Here is a 21,036-nt window from a genome sequence, read left to right on the forward strand (position 1 = left end):
GCTCTGACCCCAAACCAACCGCTCTGACCCCAAACCAACCACTCTGACCCCAAACCAAGCCCTCTGACCCCAAACCAACCGCTCTGACCCCAAACCAACCGCTCTGACCCCAAACCAAGCCCTCTGACCCCAAACCAACCGCTCTGACCCCAAACTAACCGCTCTGACCCCAAACCAAGCCCTCTGACCCCAAACCAACCGCTCTGACCCCAAACCGACCCACTCTGACCCCAAACCAAGCCCTCTGACCCCAAACCAACCGCTCTGACCCCAAACCAAGCCCTCTGACCCCAAACCAAGCCCTCTGACCCCAAACCGACCCACTCTGACCCCAAACCAACCGCTCTGATCCCAAACCAACCCACTCTGACCCCAAACCAAGCCCTCTGACCCCAAACCGACCCACTCTGACCCCAAACCAAGCCCCCTGACCCCAAACCGACCTACTCTGACCCCAAACCAAGCCCTCTGACCCCAAACCGACCCACTCTGACCCCAAACCAAGCCCCCTGACCCCAAACCGACCCACTCTGACCCCAAACCAAGCCCTCTGACCCCCAGACCAACCGCTCTGACCCCAAACCATCCGCTCTGACCCCAAACCAAGCCCTTTGACCCCAAACTAACCGCTCTGACCCCAAACCAACCGCTCTGACCCCAAACCAACTGCTCTGACCCCAAACCAACCGCTCTGACCCCAAACCAACCACTCTGACCCCAAACCAAGCCCTCTGACCCCAAACCAACCGCTCTGACCCCAAACCAACCGCTCTGACCCCAAACCAAGCCCTCTGACCCCAAACCAACCGCTCTGACCCCAAACCAACCGCTCTGACCCGAAACCAACCGCTCTGACCCCAAACCAACCGCTCTGACCCCAAACCAAGCCCTCTGACCCCAAACCAACCGCTCTGACCCGAAACCAACTGCTCTGACCCCAAACCAAGCCCTCTGACCCCAAACCAACCGCTCTGACCCCAAACCAACCGCTCTGACACCAAACCAACCGCTCTGACCCCAAACCAAGCCCTCTGACCCCAAACCAACCGCACTGACCCCACACCAACCACTCTGACCCCAAACCAAGCCCTCTGACCCCAAACCAACCGCCCTGACCCCACACCAACCGCTCTGACCCCAAACCAAGCCCTCTGACCCCAAACCAACCGCTCTGATCCGAAACCAACTGCTCTGACCCCAAACCAAGCCCTCTGACCCCAAACCGACCCACTCTGACCCCAAACCAACCCCTCTGACCCCAAACCAACCGCTTTGACCCCAAACCAAGTCCTCTGACCCCAAACCAACCGCTCTGACCCCCAAACCAACCGCTCTGACCCCAAACCAAGCCCTCTGACCCCAAACCAACTGCTCTGACCCGAAACCAACCGCTCTGACCCCAAACCAACCCCTCTGACCCCAAACCAAACCGTCTGACCCCAAACCAAGCCCTCTGACCCCAAACCAACCGCTCTGACCCCCACACCAACCGCCCTGTCCCCAAACCAAGCCCTCTGACACCAAACCAAGCCCTCTGACCCCTACCCAACCCCTCTGACCCCAAACCAACCCCTCTGACCCCAAACCAAACCGTCTGACCCCAAACCAAGCCCTCTGACCCCAAACCAAGCCCTCTGATCCCAAACCAAGCCCACTGACCCCAAACTAAGCCCTCTGACCCCAAACCAAGCCCTCTGATCCCAAACCAAGCCCACTGACCGCAAACTAAGCCCCCTGACCCCAAACCAAGCTCTCTGACCCCAAACCAAGCCCTCTGACCCCAAACCAACCCCTCTGACCCCAAACCAACCCCTCTGACCCCAATCTAACTAATCCTGACCCCAATCTGACCCCACTCTGACGCAAACATGACCCCTATCCAACCCCTCTTACCCAATCCGACCCACTCTGACTCCAATCCGACCACTCTGACCCTAATCTGACCCCAATCCAAACCTCTCTGACCCCTATCCGACCCACTCTGACCCCAAACCGACCCACTCTGACCCCAATCCGACCCCACTCTGACCCCAACCTGACCCCAATCCGACCCACTCTGACCCCAATCCGACCCACTCTGACCCCAGTCTGACCCACTCTGACCCCGGTCCGACCCGAATCCGACCCACTCTGACCCCAATCTGACCCACTCTGACCCCAATCCGACCCACTCTGACCCCAGTCTGACCCACTCTGACCCCGGTCCGACCCTAATCCAACCCACTCTGACCCCAATCCGACCCCACTCTGACCCCGGTCCGACCCTAATCCAACCCACTCTGACCCCAATCCGACCCCACTCTGACCCCACTCTGACCCCAATCCGACCCACTCTGACCCCAATCCGACCCACTCTGACCCCAATCCGACCCCAGTCCGACCCAGTCCGACCCCATTCCGACCCCACCTGGGAGGACGCAGAGACTTTGAACCTTTGTGAGGCAGGGGCTGGATACCTTCTCGATTAACGAGTGGGGTGAAAGGTTATCAGGCCGAGGGGGGGTGCGGAGGCGGTGACGATCGGATCAGTCACCATCTTATTAAATGAGTGAGCAGGGCCCGGTTTCCTCCTGCTCCTAGTTGGTGATCGGATCGTCCGCCGGAACGAGTTCACTGTGCCGCGGTTTCCCCGCAGGTTGCCGGCCGCGGTGATCAATGAACCATCTCTGATAAAGCATTTTGCCCGCCCGCCAGGTGAATCAGTCTCCGTGATCAAGCACACCGATCCCATTCCAGACCCTCGCGCTGTCAACCAGGACAAGAAGAACATGCTGTTTTCCGTGAGTTGCCCGTCAACCCTCTCCCCCCCCCCCCCCCTCGTCTCACAACCAGCTGTGCGTCCGGGGCCACCTCTCGCCCCCTGCCGTGCGGTATCCGATCGAACAATACGCAGCCAAAGTCATCGCGAGGCCACAGAAGAAGTAGATAGACTGAGAAAGGCACAGGAGAAGGAAGCCTATCAAGTCCATGTCAGCACTCTCCAGAGCAATCCAGGCCATCCCCATTCCCACCCACCCCCACTTACTCCTTGTAGCTTTATTCCCCTCAAGCGTCCGTCCAATTGATAACGTTCGTCACCTCCGCTGCCACCATGTCGGATACCCACCGAGTTCCAAGTCATTACCACTCGCTGCATGAAGAGAGGCCTTCCCCACATTCCCCACCCCCTCACCACCCTTTCATGAAACCTTAAAACTGTGACGCCCTGCATCCCCCTCCCCCACTACCACCTCTTTCCTCCCCACACCACCCCCACTCCATGCACCCTAAGCCAATAGGAACTGTCTATCTTACCAAATCCTGTCATAATCTTGGCCATAGAAGCATAGAAACACAGAAAATAGGAACAGGAGGAGGTCACTCGAGCCTTCGAGCCTGCTCCGCCATTCATTACGATCATGGTTGATCCAACTCAATAGACTGATCTCGCATTCCCCCCCATACCCTTTGATCCCCTTCGCCCTAAGTTCGATATCGAACTGCGTCTTGGAAACATTCAATGTTTTGGCCTCAACTACTTCCTGTGGTAGTGAATTCCACAGGCCGACCTCTCTCTGGGTGAAGACATTTCTCCTCATCTCTGTCCTAAATGGTCTACCCTGTATCCTCAGACTGTGACCCCTGGTTCTGGACACACCCACCATCGGGAACATCCTTCCTGCATCTCCCCTGTCTCGTCCTGTTAGAATTTTATAGGTTTCTATGAGATCCCCCCTCATTCGCCTGAACTCCAGCGAGAACAATCCTAACCGACTCAATCTCTCCTCGTACGTCAGTCCCACCATCCCAGGATTCAGTCTGGTAAACCTTCGCTGCTACCTCTCGAGAGCAAGAATATCCTTCCTCAGATAAGGAAAGCAAAACTGTACACATTATTCCCAGTGTGGCCTCACCGAGGCCCTGTATGATTGCAGCAAGACATCCCTACTCCTGTACTCGAAACCTCTCGCAATGAAGGCCAACATACCATTAGCCTTCTTTGCCGCCTGCTGCACCTGCATGCTTACCTTCAGCGACTGGTGTACGAGGTCACCCAGGTCTCGTTCCCCCTCTCCTAATTTATGACCGTTCAGATAGTAGCCTGCCTTCCCGACACCTCTTACCGGGTCTCCCCCTCATCTCCGGCAATCCAAGTGGAACAGCCTTCAGCTTCTCCAGCCCTATCCTTTTTCGCAAAATCTCCCTCCGTTCGGCCAAACCTCAGCCTCCTTCCTTCAAGGGAAAAGAGCGCCGGCCTGTCAACCTGTTCCTGAAATGCCAGTCATTCCTGGCATCATCCCAGTCCTACCGACAGCACTGACGGCTTAATTTAAACAGCTTTGATCTCTCCCTGACCACTCTGTAGGTAAACAGGAAGGTGTTTTCGATTTGCTCCCCTTTTCTTAAGCGTATTTCCGAACAATTTTTGGCGTCATTCGATTTCTATCATTACCGCCCAAGGCAAGCCCGAGATGAGATGAACTCAGAGGGTTAATTTATTTGCACGCACTGAAACACAGGGTTGGAAGAATCGCGACGTTGCCTGTCGTGGGCAGCACAAGTGGCTAGCACTGTGGCTTCACAGTGCCAGGGTCCCAGGTTCTATTCCCCGCTGGGTCACTGTCTGTGCGGAGTCTGCACGTTCTCCCCGTGTCTGCGTGGGTTTCCTCGGGGTGCTCCGGTTTCCTCCCACAGTCCAAAGACGTGCGGGTTAGGTGGATTGGCCATGATCAATTGCCTTAGTGACTAAAAAGGTGAGGAGGGGTTATTGGGTTACAGGGATAGGGTGGAAGTGAGGGCTTAAGTGGATTGGTGCAGACTCGATGGACCAAATGGCCTCCTTCTGCACTGTATGTTCTACGTTTTCATTCGTGCAATGAAAGAGAGGGATAGAGAAACAAAGACTCACAGGGTGAAGAGCACAGAGAAAATAATTATTGTTCGGGAATCAAATTCTAATGGTGCGTTCCTTCACACAGGCCGGCAGGTTGAAAACCGATGCTGGATAATTCTCTTCTTTTATTTTTCTGGTAGAGATGGCTTCAGCGAGCAAATAGGTACAGAGAAATGAATTGGACATGTAGGCGGTGATACAGCGGGTTAGACGTTCCGGTAGAGAGTGTAGATGTGGGGGCAGGCATTCAAACCTGGATAGAGCTGCTCTAGGTAGATGGAAAGATGGAGGACAGCACATTTGAGCTCTACGAGGCAATATTACTGGTTCAACCAGGTGGTGAGGAAGGCAGGAAGGGAGGGTGAGGGGTTAGTCATAATCACATGACTCTTATCTCTCTGCTTTGGCTTAAAGAAAAGGTCTGGATGCCTTTGCTTGGGTTCCTTAGATTGCTACTGCTCCAACCATGAATAGACGGTCACGAGTCCTTTGTCCTAGCAAATGAATGTCAGAGGGACAGAACTGAGGGAGTGTCACACTGTCTGAGGGTCAGTACTGAGGGAGCGCCACACTGTCAGAGGGTCAGTACTGAGGGAGTGCTACACTGTCAGAGGGTCAGTACTGAGGGAGTGTCACACTGTCTGAGGGTCAGTACTGAGGGAGTGCCGCACTGTCAGAGGGTCAGTACTGAGGGAGCGCCACACTGTCAGAGGGTCAGTACTGAGGGAGCACCGCACTGTCAGAGGGTCAGTACTGAAGGAGTGCCGCACTGTCAGAGGGTCAGTACTGAGGGAGTGCTACACTGTCAGAGGGTCAGTACTGAGGGAGTACCACACTGTCAGAGGGTCAGTACTGAGGGAGTGCTACACTGTCAGAGGGTCAGTACCGAGGGAGTGCTGCACTGTCTGAGGGTCAGTACTGAGGGAGTGTCACACTGTCTGAGGGTCAGTACTGAGGGAGCGCCACACTGTCAGAGGGTCAGTACTGAGGGAGTGCCGCACTGTCAGAGGGACAGAACTGAGGGAGTGCTGCACTGTCATAGGGTCAGTACTGAGGGAGTGCTGCACTGTCAGAGGGTCAGTACTGAGGGAGCGCCACACTGTCAGAGGGTCAGTACTGAGGGAGTGTCACACTGAATGAGGGTCAGTACTGAGGGAGCGCCACACTGTCAGAGGGTCAGTACTGAGGGAGTGTCACACTGTCTGAGGGTCAGTACTCAGGGAGCGCCACACTGTCAGAGGGTCAGTACTGAGGGAGTGCCGCACTGTCAGAGGGTCAGTACTGAGGGAGCGCCACACTGTCAGAGGGTCAGGACTGAGGGAGTGCTGCACTGTCAGAGGATCAGTACTGAGGGAGTGCCGCATTGTCAGAGGGTCAGTACTGAGGGAGCGCCGCACTGTCAGAGGGTCAGTACTGAGGGACTGCTGCACTGTCAGAGGGTCAGTACTGAGGGAGTGCTACACTGTCAGAGGGTCAGTACTGATGGAGTGCTGCACTGTCAGAGGGTCAGTACTGAGGGAGTGCTAAACTGTCAGAGGGTCAGTACTGAGGGAGTGCTACACTGTCAGAGGGTCAGTACTGAGGGAGTGCTACACTGTCAGAGGGTCAGTACTGAGGGAGCGCCACACTGTCAGAGGGTCAGTACTGAGGGAGTGTCACACTGTCTGAGGGTCAGTACTGAGGGAGCGCCACACTGTCAGAGGGTCAGTACTGAGGGAGTGCCGCACTGTCAGAGGGTCAGTACTGAGGGAGTGCTGCACTGTCAGAGGGTCTGTACTGAGGGAGTGCCGCACTGTCAGAGGGTCTGTACTGAGGGAGTGCTGCACTGTCAGAGGGTCAGTACTGAGGGAGTGCTGCACTGTCAGAGGGTCTGTACTGAGGGAGTGCTGCACTGTCAGAGGGTCTGTACTGAGGGAGTGCCGCACTGTCAGAGGGTCAGTACTGAGGGAGTGCTGCACTGTCAGAGTGTCAGTACTGAGGGAGTGCCGCACTGTCAGAGGGTCAGTACTGAGGGAGTGCCGCACTGTCAGAGAGTCAGTACTGAGGGAGTGCTGCACTGTCAGAGAGTCAGTACTGAGGGAGTGCTGCACTGTCAGAGAGTCAGTACAATGTTTCTCTCTGCCCCGTCCCCTCTATAATCCCTGACGGTGATGCCCGTCCTCCATCCTATGGCTAACATCTCCCTCTCCCTTCCCCTCCCCTCAACAGGGCACCAATATCGGAGCTGGCAAAGCCACGGGAGTGGTGGTGGCCACAGGAGTGAGCACGGAGATCGGGAAGATCCGGGACCAGATGGTGGCCACTGAGCAGGATAAGACTCCCCTTCAGCAAAAGCTGGACGAGTTTGGTGAACAGCTGTCCAAAGTCATCACTCTGATCTGTGTGGCGGTGTGGATGATCAACATCGGACACTTCAACGACCCAATCCACGGGGGTTCCTGGATCCGAGGAGCCGTCTACTACTTCAAAATCGCTGTGGCTCTGGCGGTGGCAGCCATCCCCGAAGGTCAGTCTCGCACTCCGCACGCGCGCAGCACTCTCGCTCGCTCCCCATTCGACAGTGCAGCGCTCCCTCAGTACTGACCCTCTGACAGTGCGGCGCTCCCTCAGTACTGACCCTCTGACAGTGCGGCACTCCCTCAGTACTGACCCTCTGACAGTGCGGCACTCCCTCAGTACTGACCCTCTGACAGTGCGGCACTCCCTCAGTACTGACCCTCTGACAGTGCGGCACTCCCTCAGTACTGACACTCTGACAGTGCGGCACTCCCTCAGTACTCACCCTCTGACAGTGCAGCACTCCCTCAGTACTGACCCTCTGACAGTGCCGCGCTCCCTCAGTACTGACCCTCTGACAGTGCGGCACTCCCTCAGTACTGACCCTCTGACAGTGCGGCACTCCCTCAGTACTGACCCTCTGACAGTGCGGCACTCCCTCAGTACTGACCCTCTGACAGTGCGGCACTCCCTCAGTACTGACCCTCTGACAGTGCGGCACTCCCTCAGTACTGACCCTCTGACAGTGCGGCACTCCCTCAGTACTGACCCTCTGACAGTGCGGCGCTCCCTCAGTACTGACCCTCTGACAGTGCAGCACTCCCTCAGTACTGACCCTCTGACAGTGCGGCGCTCCCTCAGTACTGACCCTCTGACAGTGCGGCACTCCCTCAGTACTGACCCTCTGACAGTGCGGCACTCCCTCAGTACTGACCCTCTGACAGTGCGGCGCTCCCTCAGTACTGACCCTCTGACAGTGCGGCACTCCCTCAGTACTGACCCTCTGACAGTGCAGCACTCCCTCAGTACTGACCCTCTGACAGTGCAGCACTCCCTCAGTACTGACCCTCTGACAGTGAGGCACTCCCTCAGTACTGACCCTCTGACAGTGCGGCGCTCCCTCAGTACTGACCCTCTGACAGTGAGGCACTCCCTCAGTACTGACCCTCTGACAGTGCGGCGCTCCCTCAGTACTGACCCTCTGACAGTGCGGCACTCCCTCAGTACTGACCCTCTGACAGTGCGGCACTCCCTCAGTACAGACACTCTGACAGTGCGGCACTCCCTCAGTACTCACCCTCTGACAGTGCAGCACTCCCTCAGTACTGACCCTCTGACAGTGCCGCGCTCCCTCAGTACTGACCCTCTGACAGTGCGGCACTCCCTCAGTACTGACCCTCTGACAGTGCGGCACTCCCTCAGTACTGACCCTCTGACAGTGCGGCACTCCCTCAGTACTGACCCTCTGACAGTGCGGCACTCCCTCAGTACTGACCCTCTGACAGTGCGGCACTCCCTCAGTACTGACCCTCTGACAGTGCGGCACTCCCTCAGTACTGACCCTCTGACAGTGCGGCGCTCCCTCAGTACTGACCCTCTGACAGTGCGGCACTCCCTCAGTACTGACCCTCTGACAGTGCGGCACTCCCTCAGTACTGACCCTCTGACAGTGCGGCGCTCCCTCAGTACTGACCCTCTGACAGTGCGGCACTCCCTCAGTACTGACCCTCTGACAGTGCAGCACTCCCTCAGTACTGACCCTCTGACAGTGCAGCACTCCCTCAGTACTGACCCTCTGACAGTGAGGCACTCCCTCAGTACTGACCCTCTGACAGTGCGGCGCTCCCTCAGTACTGACCCTCTGACAGTGAGGCACTCCCTCAGTACTGACCCTCTGACAGTGCGGCGCTCCCTCAGTACTGACCCTCTGACAGTGCGGCACTCCCTCAGTACTGACCCTCTGACAGTGCGGCACTCCCTCAGTACTGACACTCTGACAGTGCGGCACTCCCTCAGTACTCACCCTCTGACAGTGCAGCACTCCCTCAGTACTGACCCTCTGACAGTGCCGCGCTCCCTCAGTACTGACCCTCTGACAGTGCGGCACTCCCTCAGCACTGACCCTCTGACAGTGCGGCACTCCCTCAGTACTGACCCTCTGACAGTGCGGCACTCCCTCAGTACTGACCCTCTGACAGTGCGGCACTCCCTCAGTACTGACCCTCTGACAGTGCGGCACTCCCTCAGTACTGACCCTCTGACAGTGCGGCACTCCCTCAGTACTGACCCTCTGACAGTGCGGCGCTCCCTCAGTACTGACCCTCTGACAGTGCAGCACTCCCTCAGTACTGACCCTCTGACAGTGCAGCACTCCCTCAGTACTGACCCTCTGACAGTGCGGCGCTCCCTCAGTACTGACCCTCTGACAGTGCGGCACTCCCTCAGTACTGACCCTCTGTCAGTGCAGCACTCCCTCAGTACTGACCCTCTGTCAGTGCAGCACTCCCTCAGTACTGACCCTCTGACAGTGCGGTGCTCCCTCAGTACTGACCCTCTGACAGTGCGGCACTCCCTCAGTACTGACCCTCTGACAGTGCGGCACTCCCTCAGCACTGACCCTCTGACAGTGCGGCACTCCCTCAGTACTGACCCTCTGACAGTGCGGCACTCCCTCAGTACTGACCCTCTGACAGTGCGGCACTCCCTCAGTACTGACCCTCTGACAGTGCGGCACTCCCTCAGTACTGACCCTCTGACAGTGCGGCACTCCCTCAGTACTGACCCTCTGACAGTACAGCACTCCCTCAGTACTGACCCTCTGACAGTGCGGCGCTCCCTCAGTACTGACCCTCTGACAGTGCGGCACTCCCTCAGTACTGACCCTCTGACAGTGCGGCACTCCCTCAGTACTGACCCTCTGACAGTGCGGCACTCCCTCAGTACTGACCCTCTGACAGTGCGGCACTCCCTCAGTACTGACCCTCTGACAGTACAGCACTCCCTCAGTACTGACCCTCTGACAGTGCGGCGCTCCCTCAGTACTGACCCTCTGACAGTGCAGCACTCCCTCAGTACTGACCCTCTGACAGTGCAGCACTCCCTCAGTACTGACCCTCTGACAGTACAGCACTCCCTCAGTACTGACCCTCTGACAGTGCAGCACTCCCTCAGTACTGACCCTCTGACAGTGCGGCACTCCCTCAGTACTGACCCTCTGACAGTGCAGCACTCCCTCAGTACTGACCCTCTGACAGTGCGGCACTCCCTCAGTACTGACCCTCTGACAGTGCGGCACTCCCTCAGTACTGACCCTCTGACAGTGCGGCACTCCCTCAGTACTGACCCTCTGACAGTGCAGCACTCCCTCAGTACTGACCCTCTGACAGTGCAGCACTCCCTCAGTACTGGGTCCGGAGTGATGGATGCAGTTTCTGGGCTTGTTGTTGAGACGCTGCTGCTGTCTCTGTTGACTAACTGTGCTATCTCCTTGTCTTCAGGCCTGCCCGCTGTGATCACCACCTGCCTGGCACTGGGTACTCGCCGCATGGCGAAGAAGAATGCCATCGTGAGGAGCCTGCCCTCCGTCGAGACCCTGGGCTGCACCTCTGTCATCTGTTCAGACAAGACTGGGACCTTGACCACTAATCAAATGTCCGTCTGCAAGGTATGTCCCCCCCCCCCCCCCCCCCCGTCCCCCCCCCCCCCCCCCCCCGCTCCCGAGTTCTGTTCCGCCATCAAATCTCCCCCTTAACCTTCTCCGCGTTTAGGAGGACCATCCCAGTTTCCCGGGTCTCTCTGCACGGACTGAGGACCCGCCTGCTTCTTCCCCTCCTCAGGACCGTTCTGGTTTCCCTTCCTTCAGAATCCTGGACCGCCACTCCAAACTACGGACCCCTGAGCCGGACGCGACACCAGGAACCGTCTGACAATCCGACGGGTAGCACGGTGCAGGAGCGGTGAGCACTGCTGCCTCATGTATCCTCCGGTGTCCCAGGTTCGATTCCCCGCTGGGTCACTGTCCGCGCGGAGTCTGCACGTTCTCCCCGTGTCTGCGTGGGTTTCCTCCGGGTGCTCCGGTTTCCTCCCACAGTCCAAAGACGTGCAGGTGGATTGGCCGTGATAAATTGCCCCTTCGCGTCCAAAAGGTTAGGTGGGTGTGATGAACGGTTACTGTAACACTGTACCCTTGTCATCATGTAAGGTGGTGTCCCCTTTAAGATCGGGCTTGGAACCCTGGGGGACTCCGCCTCCGGCTCCACCCACCTGGCAGCCGTATATAAGGGGCCGCCTAGTGGGCGGCGTAGCTGTTAGCACCCGTCTCAGCACCAGTCTAGTTCTTAGCTTATTAAAGCCTTCTTTACCGCTCACACTCTAAGAGTCGTTATTGAGGGTACCACAGTGGGGTTACTGGGTTACGGGGATAGGGCCAAATGGCCTCCTTCTGCACTGTGGAGATTCTAAGCCAGGCCTTGACTCAGCCAGGAGAAGATGGAAGAATCAGAAGCACTTCTCATCTCCTGGGAAACAATGGTACTCATCCCACATCTCCCAATCCTCCCCCACTCGGACACCCCCTCTCGAACCGCCCCAGCTTCAGCACACCCCGCACTGCCGCCTCGCTGCCCCTCCACCCTACCCCCCCCCCCCCACACACTGCCCTCCCTGACACCTGACACCCCCCGACTCATCCTCCTGATCTCCTTCCCACCCCTCCATGACCCTCCCACCCCTCCGTGACCCTCCCACCCCTCCGTGACCCTCCCACCCCTCCGTGACCCTCCGTGACCCTCCCACCCCTCTGTGACCCTCCCACCCCTCCGTGACCCTCCCACCCCTCCGTGACCCTCCCACCCCTCCATGACCCTCCCACCCGTCCCCATGTCCCGACTAGCCACTAGCACCCCCCCCCCCCCACCACCACCAAGAACAAATTAGCACACCCCCGCCCCGTGATCCTACTAGCCCCTCCCCCACGCACCGACAACTCCCCCCTCCTCCGACTCCCTGACCACCCTCCCCTGGCCCACCCCTTCCCACCTCCCCTCTCAAACCCCCCCCCCCCGCCCCCAACGATTCTCCACCTTTCCAAGTGTTCCCCCCCCCCCACCCTCAGGTCCTTCCTGACCACCCTACCCCCTCACACACTCACCCCATCCACTCCCCTTCTCCCTGGTCGCCACGTGACTGGGCCCTTCCATCTTTACCGTGTCCGCTCCAACCAGCGAAGCTTCATGTCCCCGTCCCAGCCTGGCTGGCACGGATTTACAAGGGGGCATTGGAGAGGTTTGGCCCGCTCTCCTTGGTGGAGAGACTTGATGGACGTATTCAATGTCCTGAGGCAGACGGAGTGAGAATCCGTACCCATTCAAGCCAGCATCGAGAAGGGGATGGGACCAGCCAGCCAGCGGAGGCCCGATGGGCCGAAAGGCCCTCTTCTGCACTCTGTTAGACATTGTGCTCTTGAGATTTTTGCGAGCCTCGGACAGCACTGCCTTGCTCTTACGCAGCAGAATGGCCAACATCCGAATGTGTGGAGAATCGAGCACGGGACACTCCGTGTTGGGTGGGGTTACTGGGTTATGGGGGTAGGGTGGAGGTGTGCGGTTGGGTAGGGTGCTCTTTCCAAGAGCCGGTGCAGACTCGATGGGCCGAATGGCCTCCTTCTGCACTCTAAATTCTATAAAATTCTATAAAGCCTGGTAGCTGCTGACATTTACATGTGACCCCGACCCCAGGTCAGGCAGCCCAATGGAGTACACAGCGTGTACCGCATTGCACCCGCAGCTGGCGTACACGACCGCAATCACTCTGACCTCTCAACACGCGCCCCTTCCACATTTGCCCAACGTAATGTACCGCTCCCGGCGAAAACGGCAGCGGCCGTCATTCCAACGCTGTGTGTTGTTGCCTCCCCTAGATGTTCGTCCTCGACAAGGTGGAGGGGGACATGTGCACGCTCAACGCATTCACCATCACAGGATCCACCTACGCCCCGGAGGGAGATGTGTGAGTAGCATATCTGCGGCGGGTCCAGCAAAGCTCCGGGCTCGAACCCCATCGTGCCAGATGGAGAAATTTTCAACGACATATTTTTTTTAAAATCTGGAATTAAATTAAGTTAATGATGGGGCAGGGGGGGAGTGGGTCTAGGTAGGGTGCTCTTTCGCAGGCTCGGTACAGACTCAATGGGCCAAATGGCCTCCTCCTTGCGCTGTAGGAATTCTCCGGCCCTGTGGAAATCATTGCCAAGTGTCGCCAAAAACCCGTCTGGTTCACTGTAGGGATAGGAAATCTGCCTTCCTTACTTTTATGGGCCAGGGTTTCGAGAACCCCAAAGTGTATCATGGAGTTCACCTGACCTACAACTTTTACTAGATTGTGGTCTGGGGAGCACACGGCCCACTCTACAGGAGTGGGACAGCAGAAATGGAACAGTATTTTATAAAACAAAACAATGTTTATTCTATGAACTCAAGTTAACCTTTTTAAAACAAACAGTGAACATCTTAGCAACCATCAATTCAAATACAACCCCCAAAGAATACAACACTAAGTAACCTGTATGCTGTCCGGTTACACCCAAAAGACTTAACAAACCTTTAAACAGAAGCACATCAGAGTTTACATTCAATACTGAAACCATTTATAATTCTGAATTCACCAAATGATTAAGAGATAGTCCTTCATGGCAGAGAGCTCAACAGTACAGCTGCTTTGGCTGACTTCAGCTGCAACACACTGTAAAGCGAAACCAAAAAGACAGACGCATTCAAGTTTTTCTCAAAGTGAAACTAAAAAGCAGAGCCAGAGCTCAGCTCCGCCCACACTCTGACATCACTGCAGTAACATGAGCAGCCAAACCATTTCTTAAAGCGACATTCACCTCCCCCCAAGAAAATAAAATAAACCATCACCTTCAAGGTGGTTTCATTTTTCACCTTTTCACCATCCTTTAAGAAATGCACACAGTAAATATACTTTATCGTTTCAGAAAACAACACACGCAAACAGGTATAATAATATAGTCCATTTCTTTTTTTTTCTTCTTCCTCCAACTGGAATCCTTCTCGATTGTGTTATGGGTCAGGATTTAGAGAATCCCAAAGTGTATCATGGAGTTCACCTGACCCACAACCTTTAATAGATTGTGGTATGGGAGCACACGGCTCACCCTACAGGTATGGTACAGCAGAAAATGGACCAGTGGTTTTTTAAACAAAACAATGTTTATTCTATGAGCTCAAGTTAACCTTTTTAAAACAAACAGTGAATATCTTAGCAACCAGTCAATCAAATACACCCCCCAAAGAATGCAACACTAAGTAACCTGTATGCTGTCCTTTACACCCAAAAGACTTAACAAACCTTCAAACAGGAACACATTAGGTTTACATTTAATACTGAGACCTTTTTACAATTCTGAGTTCGCCAAATGATCCATAGATAGTCTTCGGATGGCAGAGATCAATAGCAGAGCATCTCACTGAAAAACACAGACACACCCAAGCTCTTCTCAAACTGAAACTAAAAAGCAGAAGTAGAGCTCAGCTCCACCCACACTCTGACATCACTCCAGGAACATGAGCAGCTCCATTTCTTAAAGGTACATTTCTGAAAGCGACATTCTCATGACACCTCCCCCCAAGAAAAAAAACCCCCATCAACTTCAAGATGGTTTCATTTTTCACCTTTTCACCATTCTTTAAGAAATGCACATAGTAAATATACTTTTCGTTTCAAAATACCAACATACTCAAACAGGTTATAATAATAGTCCATTTTCTTTTTGTTCTTCTTCCTCCAACTGAAACCCATCTCGATTGACAGTCTCTTTGAACAAGAAGGTCTCTGCACGATCCGTCCATTTCTCTACGCCTCGGCATTTCTCTTTATAGTTAGATACTTTAGTTCAATCTGATCACAGAATCCCTTGCAATACTCCAATACAGGAGCATTGGTTATCACAGCTTTCAGGCGGTCAAATGCCTGTTGAAAGTCCGCTGACCATTGAAATTTTCGCCGTTTCTTAAGCAAGTCCATCAGTGGAGAAATCACGCTACAAAACCTTTGCACAAATATTCGATCAAATCCACTCATGCCAGGAAATCGCATTATTTCCCTTCGTCTTGAGGGTATCGAAAACTCCTCAAGGAAAGTGACTTGGGCTTTTCCAAATTCACTTGTGGCTAGGTTTATCACCAAACCCGCCTCCTGATGTCAGTCGAATGACTCCATCAGATGTTTTAAATGCTCTTTCCATGTCTGGCTGAAAATGACCAGATCGTCGATGTATACCGCACAATTGGGAAATCCTGAAACAACTTTGTTAGTTAACTGTTGAAATGTGGCTGGGGCGTTTTTCATGCCAAATGGCATAACTTTGAATTGGTATATACCATCTGGAGTCACAAAAGCTGAAATCTCCTTTGCCCTTTCGGAAAAAGGTACCTGCCAGAAACCTTTAAGTAAATCCAATTTAGAAATAAAAACTGACTGTCCCATTTTCTCAATGCAATCCTCCAAACGTGGGATAGGATAAGAGTCCGTTCTTGTAACTGCATTAACCTATAGTCCTCACACAACCATTGGGTACCGTCTGGTTTAGGCACCATCACTATGGGTGAGCTCCATTGGCTGCAACCCACTTCAATTATGCCATTTTTAAGCATACTCTCAATCTCTTTGTTAACCTGTGCCAATTTTAAAGGGGTAAGTCTGTATGGATGTTGTTTGATTGGAACAGCATTTCCCACATCTACATCATATTTAGCACACAGCTAAATCGCTGGCTTTGAAAGCAGACCAAGGCAGGCCAGCAGCACGGTTTAATTCCCGTACCAGCCTCCCCGAACAGGCGCCGGAATGTGGCGACTAGGGGCTTTTCACAGTAACTTCATTTGAAGCCTACTTGTGACAATAAGCAATTTTCATTATTTCATTTTCTCTCACTCACTCCGTCTGTCTCTCTCTCTCACTCACTCTCTCGCTCTCTGTGTCTCCCTCTCTCTGTCTCTTTCTCTGTCTCTATCACTATCTCTCTCCCTCACCCTCTCTCTCTCTCCCTCTGTCTGTCTCCCTCACTCTCTCTCTCTCTCTGTCTGTCTCTCTCTAAACCAGGGGCTGTTTAGCACACTGGGTTAAATCGCTGGCTTTGAAAGCCGACCAAGGCAGGCCAGCAGCACGGTTCAATTCCCGTACCAGCCTCCCCGAACAGGTGCCGGAATGTGGCGACTAGGGGCTTTTCACAGTAACTTCATTGAAGCCTACTTGTGACAATAAGCGACTTTCATATATAGCCATTTTAGTACTTCCCAATTTATCTCCACAAACTTGCCCATGTGATATCAATAACTCTTTTATGTCAGTCCGTTTTTCCTCTGGAAGGTAACTCAACAATTTATCCCAATTTTTAAGACCATCCTCACTTTCCAATTTAATTTGAGGTATGTCAAATTCACAGTCATCTGGATTTGGTTCATCACTTTGAGTTAGAATCATTAAAACCTCCTCCTTTTTTTCTCCTTCCCTTTCAAAGTACCTTTTAAGCATATTCACATGACACACTCGGTGAGTCTTCCTTCTATCTGGTGTTTTTAACCACATAATTCACCTCACTTAATTTCCTTTTAATCTGATAAAGTCCACAAAACCTAGCTTTTAAAGGTTCACCTCTCACTGGTAACAACACTAAAACTTTATCTCCACTGGCAAAACTACAAACTTTGGATTTCTTGTCTGCTACCCGTTTCATCACATTTTGTGCAACTTTCAAATGTTGTCTAGCCAATTCACCTGCTCTATTTAATCGTTCCCTAAAATTTGACACGTAATCCAATAGTGTAATTTCCGATTTCTCGCTCACCAATTTTTCCCTAATAAATTTAAGTGGTCCCCTTACCTCATGACCAAAAATTAGTTCAAAAGGACTAAATTTGGTAGACTCATTAGGTGCATCCCTAATTGCAAACAATACGAATGGAGTTCCTTTATCCCAATCATCTGGATAATCTTGACAATAAGCCCTCAACATTGTCTTTAATGTCTGATGCTACCTTTCTGACGCTCCCTGTGATTCTGGATGGTAAGCAGTTGATTTAAATTGTTTTATTCCTAAGCTATCCATTACTTCTTTGAATAACCTCGAGGTAAAATTTGATCCTTGATCCGATTGTATTTATGTGGATAGTCCATATCTAGTAAAGAATTTAAGTAACTCCTCCACAATCTTTTTAGCTGTAATATTACGTACTGGAATGGCCTCTGGAAACCTAGTAGACACATCCATTATCGTCAAAAGATATTGATTCCACTTTTCCTTTTAGGAAGCAGTCCTACGCAATCAGTTAGGACCTTTGTAAAAGGTTTCTCAAATGCTGGAATGGGTATTAAAGGCGCTGGTTTTATCACTGCTTGAGGTTTCCCTATCACTTGACATGTGTGACATGATTGACAAAATTTAACTACATCTTTATGTAGTCCAGGCCAATAAAAATGTTTCTGGATTTTAGCTTGAGTTTTCCTTATTCCCAAATGACCTCCCACTGGTACCTCATGTGCCACTCGCAACACCTCCTTTCTATACCCTACCGGCAATACTACTTGATGAACTTCTGCCCACTTTTCATCCGCCTGCATATGTACAGGTCTCCATTTTCTCATCGAGACATTACTTTTACGGTAATAACACTCTGGTATACACACAGATTCCTCTTCTGTGTATGCTTTCTGATACATCCGTTTTATTTCTACATCTTTCTGTTGTAACTCCGCCAATTTTCCTGAACTAAAAATATCCACCTCATCCTCCACCTGTTCTTGTTCTTTTTCAAACATCTGATCAAAAATCGTTTCTGATAATTGCACTTCAACTTCATCTTCACTCTTTGATTTCTCCTCTTGTCTTAACCTGTGATTTTGCGACCTTGTTACTACACAATCCGGAGAAATCCCAGGATATTCGTCCTTCAACACTTCAGTTGTCTGCTTTTCCACTAGCTTATCAACCACAGTAGGCATCACTCTCACCTGTGATCCAGCTGTATCATTACCCAAGATAAAATGTATTCCTGGACAAGATAGTTTCTCTACTACTCCTATTACCACTTCACACTCTTCACTGGATTTTCCAACCTTACCTTATATAATGGAACGCTACTCCTCTCACCCTGAATTCCACATATTACCACCTTTTCTGGCAACATTCTTCCCAAACTACATAACTCCTCATCTCTTACCATTAAAGATTGACTAGCCCCTGTATCTCTTAAAATTGTGACTTCTTTACCTACTCCTTCTGGTACACGTGAGTAAACTTTACCCACACAAGTAAATTCTTTAAAGATATCTGGCACCTTCTTATCAATCACCTCTTGATCAGGCTGAACAATCGTTTGCACCTTCTTCGCTTCACTTGGGCTTTCCTCTACCACTCGTAACAAACCCCACTGTCTTATCCTGTTTTACCACATCAGCCTTCCCAGTGCTTTTCTTCAACCACTAACACTGTGACTTTACATGGCCGAGTTTATTACAGTGAAAACATTTGAAACTTTTCATGTCTCTTCCACCCTCCTGGATTTCTTTTGTAGTCTGAGGTACACTCTCCTTATTATCTCCCATCAGATCACCTTTGCGTCTACCACTTTTTTCTCATGTCCCCAGTTTCTATCCCTCACCGGCTGAAACTGCTGTCGGAAACCAAGCTTTGATTTATGAACTAATTCATAATCATCTGCCATTTCTGCTGCTCATCTCGCAGTTTTAACCAACTGCTCTTCCACACGAGTTCTCACTACATCAGGAATTGAATTTTTAAACTCCTCCAAACGTATAATTTCTCTGAGAGCTTCATATGTTTGGTCTATTTTCAAAGCCCTTCTCCACCTATCAAAATTGCTCTGTTTGAGCCTTTCAAACTCCATATATGTTTGACCAAATTCTTTCCTTAAATTTCTAAACCTTTGTCTTTAGGCTTCAGGCACTAGTTGATATGCACCTAAGATGGATTTCTTTCACTTCCTCATATGTCCCAGATACCTCCTCCAGTAGTGATGCAAACACTTCACTAGCCCTACCTATCAGCTTTGTTTGAATCAGTAATACCCATATGCCCTGTGGCCATTTCATTTGTTTCGCTACCTTCTCAAATGAAATGAAAAATATTCTACCTCCTTCTCGTCAAACCTTGGCAATGCTTGGACATATTTAAATAGATCCCCACCATGCCTTCAACTATGATGCTCTTTCTCACTATCCTCATCACTATCATCCAACTGTACATTTCCCTTTATGCCTGCCAATTTTAACTGATTGTCATGTTTCATGGCCATTTTCTGAAGTTCTCTCTTTATCTTTTTCCCTGATCTGTATCTCCCTTTCTCTTTCTTTTTCCTCGCTATCTCTTTTGTATTCAAGCAGCTTTAATTCTTTCTCATGTTCCATTTGTTTAAGTTGTAACTGAATTTTTGCCATTTCCAATGAGTCAGACTGTATCTCAGGCAACTTTAAATGCTTAGCCACCGCCTTAATTACCTCATCTTTTTGTATTTTGTCAGGTAATGTTAACTGCAATGTTTTTGCCAAATCTAACAGTCTGCTTTTAGTCTCTGTCCGTAAGGTACTGCGTGTGACCGTCTCCACGCCCAAAAACTTCAGAGCCTCTGAAAGAGCCATTGTCCACAACACACTCCCTACTTAAACTAGAATACCACACCTGAAAAGCAACCACAATATGCTCACCCCTCACTGTCTTTAAGTTCACAAGGCCAATCCAACAGATAAGACTTTTATCCCGGACGAGCCCCCAATTTGTTATGGGCCAGGGTTTAGAGAATCCCAAAGTGTATCATGGAGTTCACCTGACCCAAAACGTTTAATAGATTGTGGTAAGGGGAGCACACGACCCACTCTACAGGTGTGGTACAGCGGAAATGGAAAAGTTATTTTTTAAAGCAAAACAATGTTTATTCTATGAACTCAAGTTAACCTTTTTAAAACAAACAGTGAATATCTTAGCAAACATTAATTCAAATACACCACCCAAAGAATACAACACTAAGTAACGTGTATGCTGTCCTTTTAACGCCCAGAAGACTTAACAAACCTTTAAACAGAAGCACATCAGAGTTTACATTCAATACTGAAAACATTTATAATTCTGAATTCACCAAATGATTAAGAGATAGTCCTTCATGGCAGAGAGCTCACCGTTACAGCTGCTTTGTCTGACTTCAGCTGCAACTCAGTGGAAAACACAGACACACCCAAGCTTTTCTCAAAGTGAAACTAAAAAGCAGAGCCAGAGCTCAGCCCCACTCACACTCTGACATCACTGCAGTAACATGAGCAGCCAAACATTTCTTAAAGCGACATTCTCATGACACTTACCCATGCCTGGCCGACATGTGAAGAGCTCCACGCACATCATAGATTATCATAGAATTTACAGTGTAGAAGGAGGTCATTCGGCCCATCGAGTCTGCACCGGCTCTTGGAAAGAGCACCCTAGCCAAGGTCAACACCTCCAGCCTATCCCCATAACCCAGTAACCCCACCCTACACTAGGGACAATTTTGGACACTAAGGGCAATTTGTCATGGCCAATCCACCTAACCTGCACATCTTTGGACTGTGGGAGGAAACCGGAGCACCCGGAGGAAACCCACGCACACACGGGGAGGATGTGCAGACTCCGCACAGACAGTGACCCAAGCCGGAATCGATCCCGGGACCCTGGAGCTGTGAAGCAATTGTGCTATCCACAATGCTACCATGCTGCCCTCATGCATGCATGCGCTTGCACGCGCACACGCAACATGCATGCAACACACACACACAAAACACGCACACTAAATGCTGGCCCAGCCAACGAGACCCACACTCCAAAA

General features: G+C 51.7%; 1 protein-coding gene across 1 annotated transcript in view; it reads left to right on the forward strand.

The window, feature by feature from the left end:
* LOC140395993 (sarcoplasmic/endoplasmic reticulum calcium ATPase 1) overlaps positions 1-21,036 on the forward strand; it is a 165,179-nt gene that overhangs the window by 28,304 nt on the left and 115,839 nt on the right. Inside the window, exons 7-10 of the mRNA XM_072484029.1 lie at positions 2,695-2,780; positions 7,082-7,379; positions 10,648-10,814; positions 13,068-13,156. Coding sequence (XP_072340130.1) covers positions 2,695-2,780; positions 7,082-7,379; positions 10,648-10,814; positions 13,068-13,156 — 640 coding nt within the window. The remainder of the gene's footprint in view (positions 1-2,694; positions 2,781-7,081; positions 7,380-10,647; positions 10,815-13,067; positions 13,157-21,036) is intronic.

This window comes from Scyliorhinus torazame, chromosome 19 (genome assembly GCF_047496885.1).
Source record: "Scyliorhinus torazame isolate Kashiwa2021f chromosome 19, sScyTor2.1, whole genome shotgun sequence".
Classification (NCBI taxonomy): Eukaryota; Metazoa; Chordata; class Chondrichthyes; order Carcharhiniformes; family Scyliorhinidae; genus Scyliorhinus; species Scyliorhinus torazame.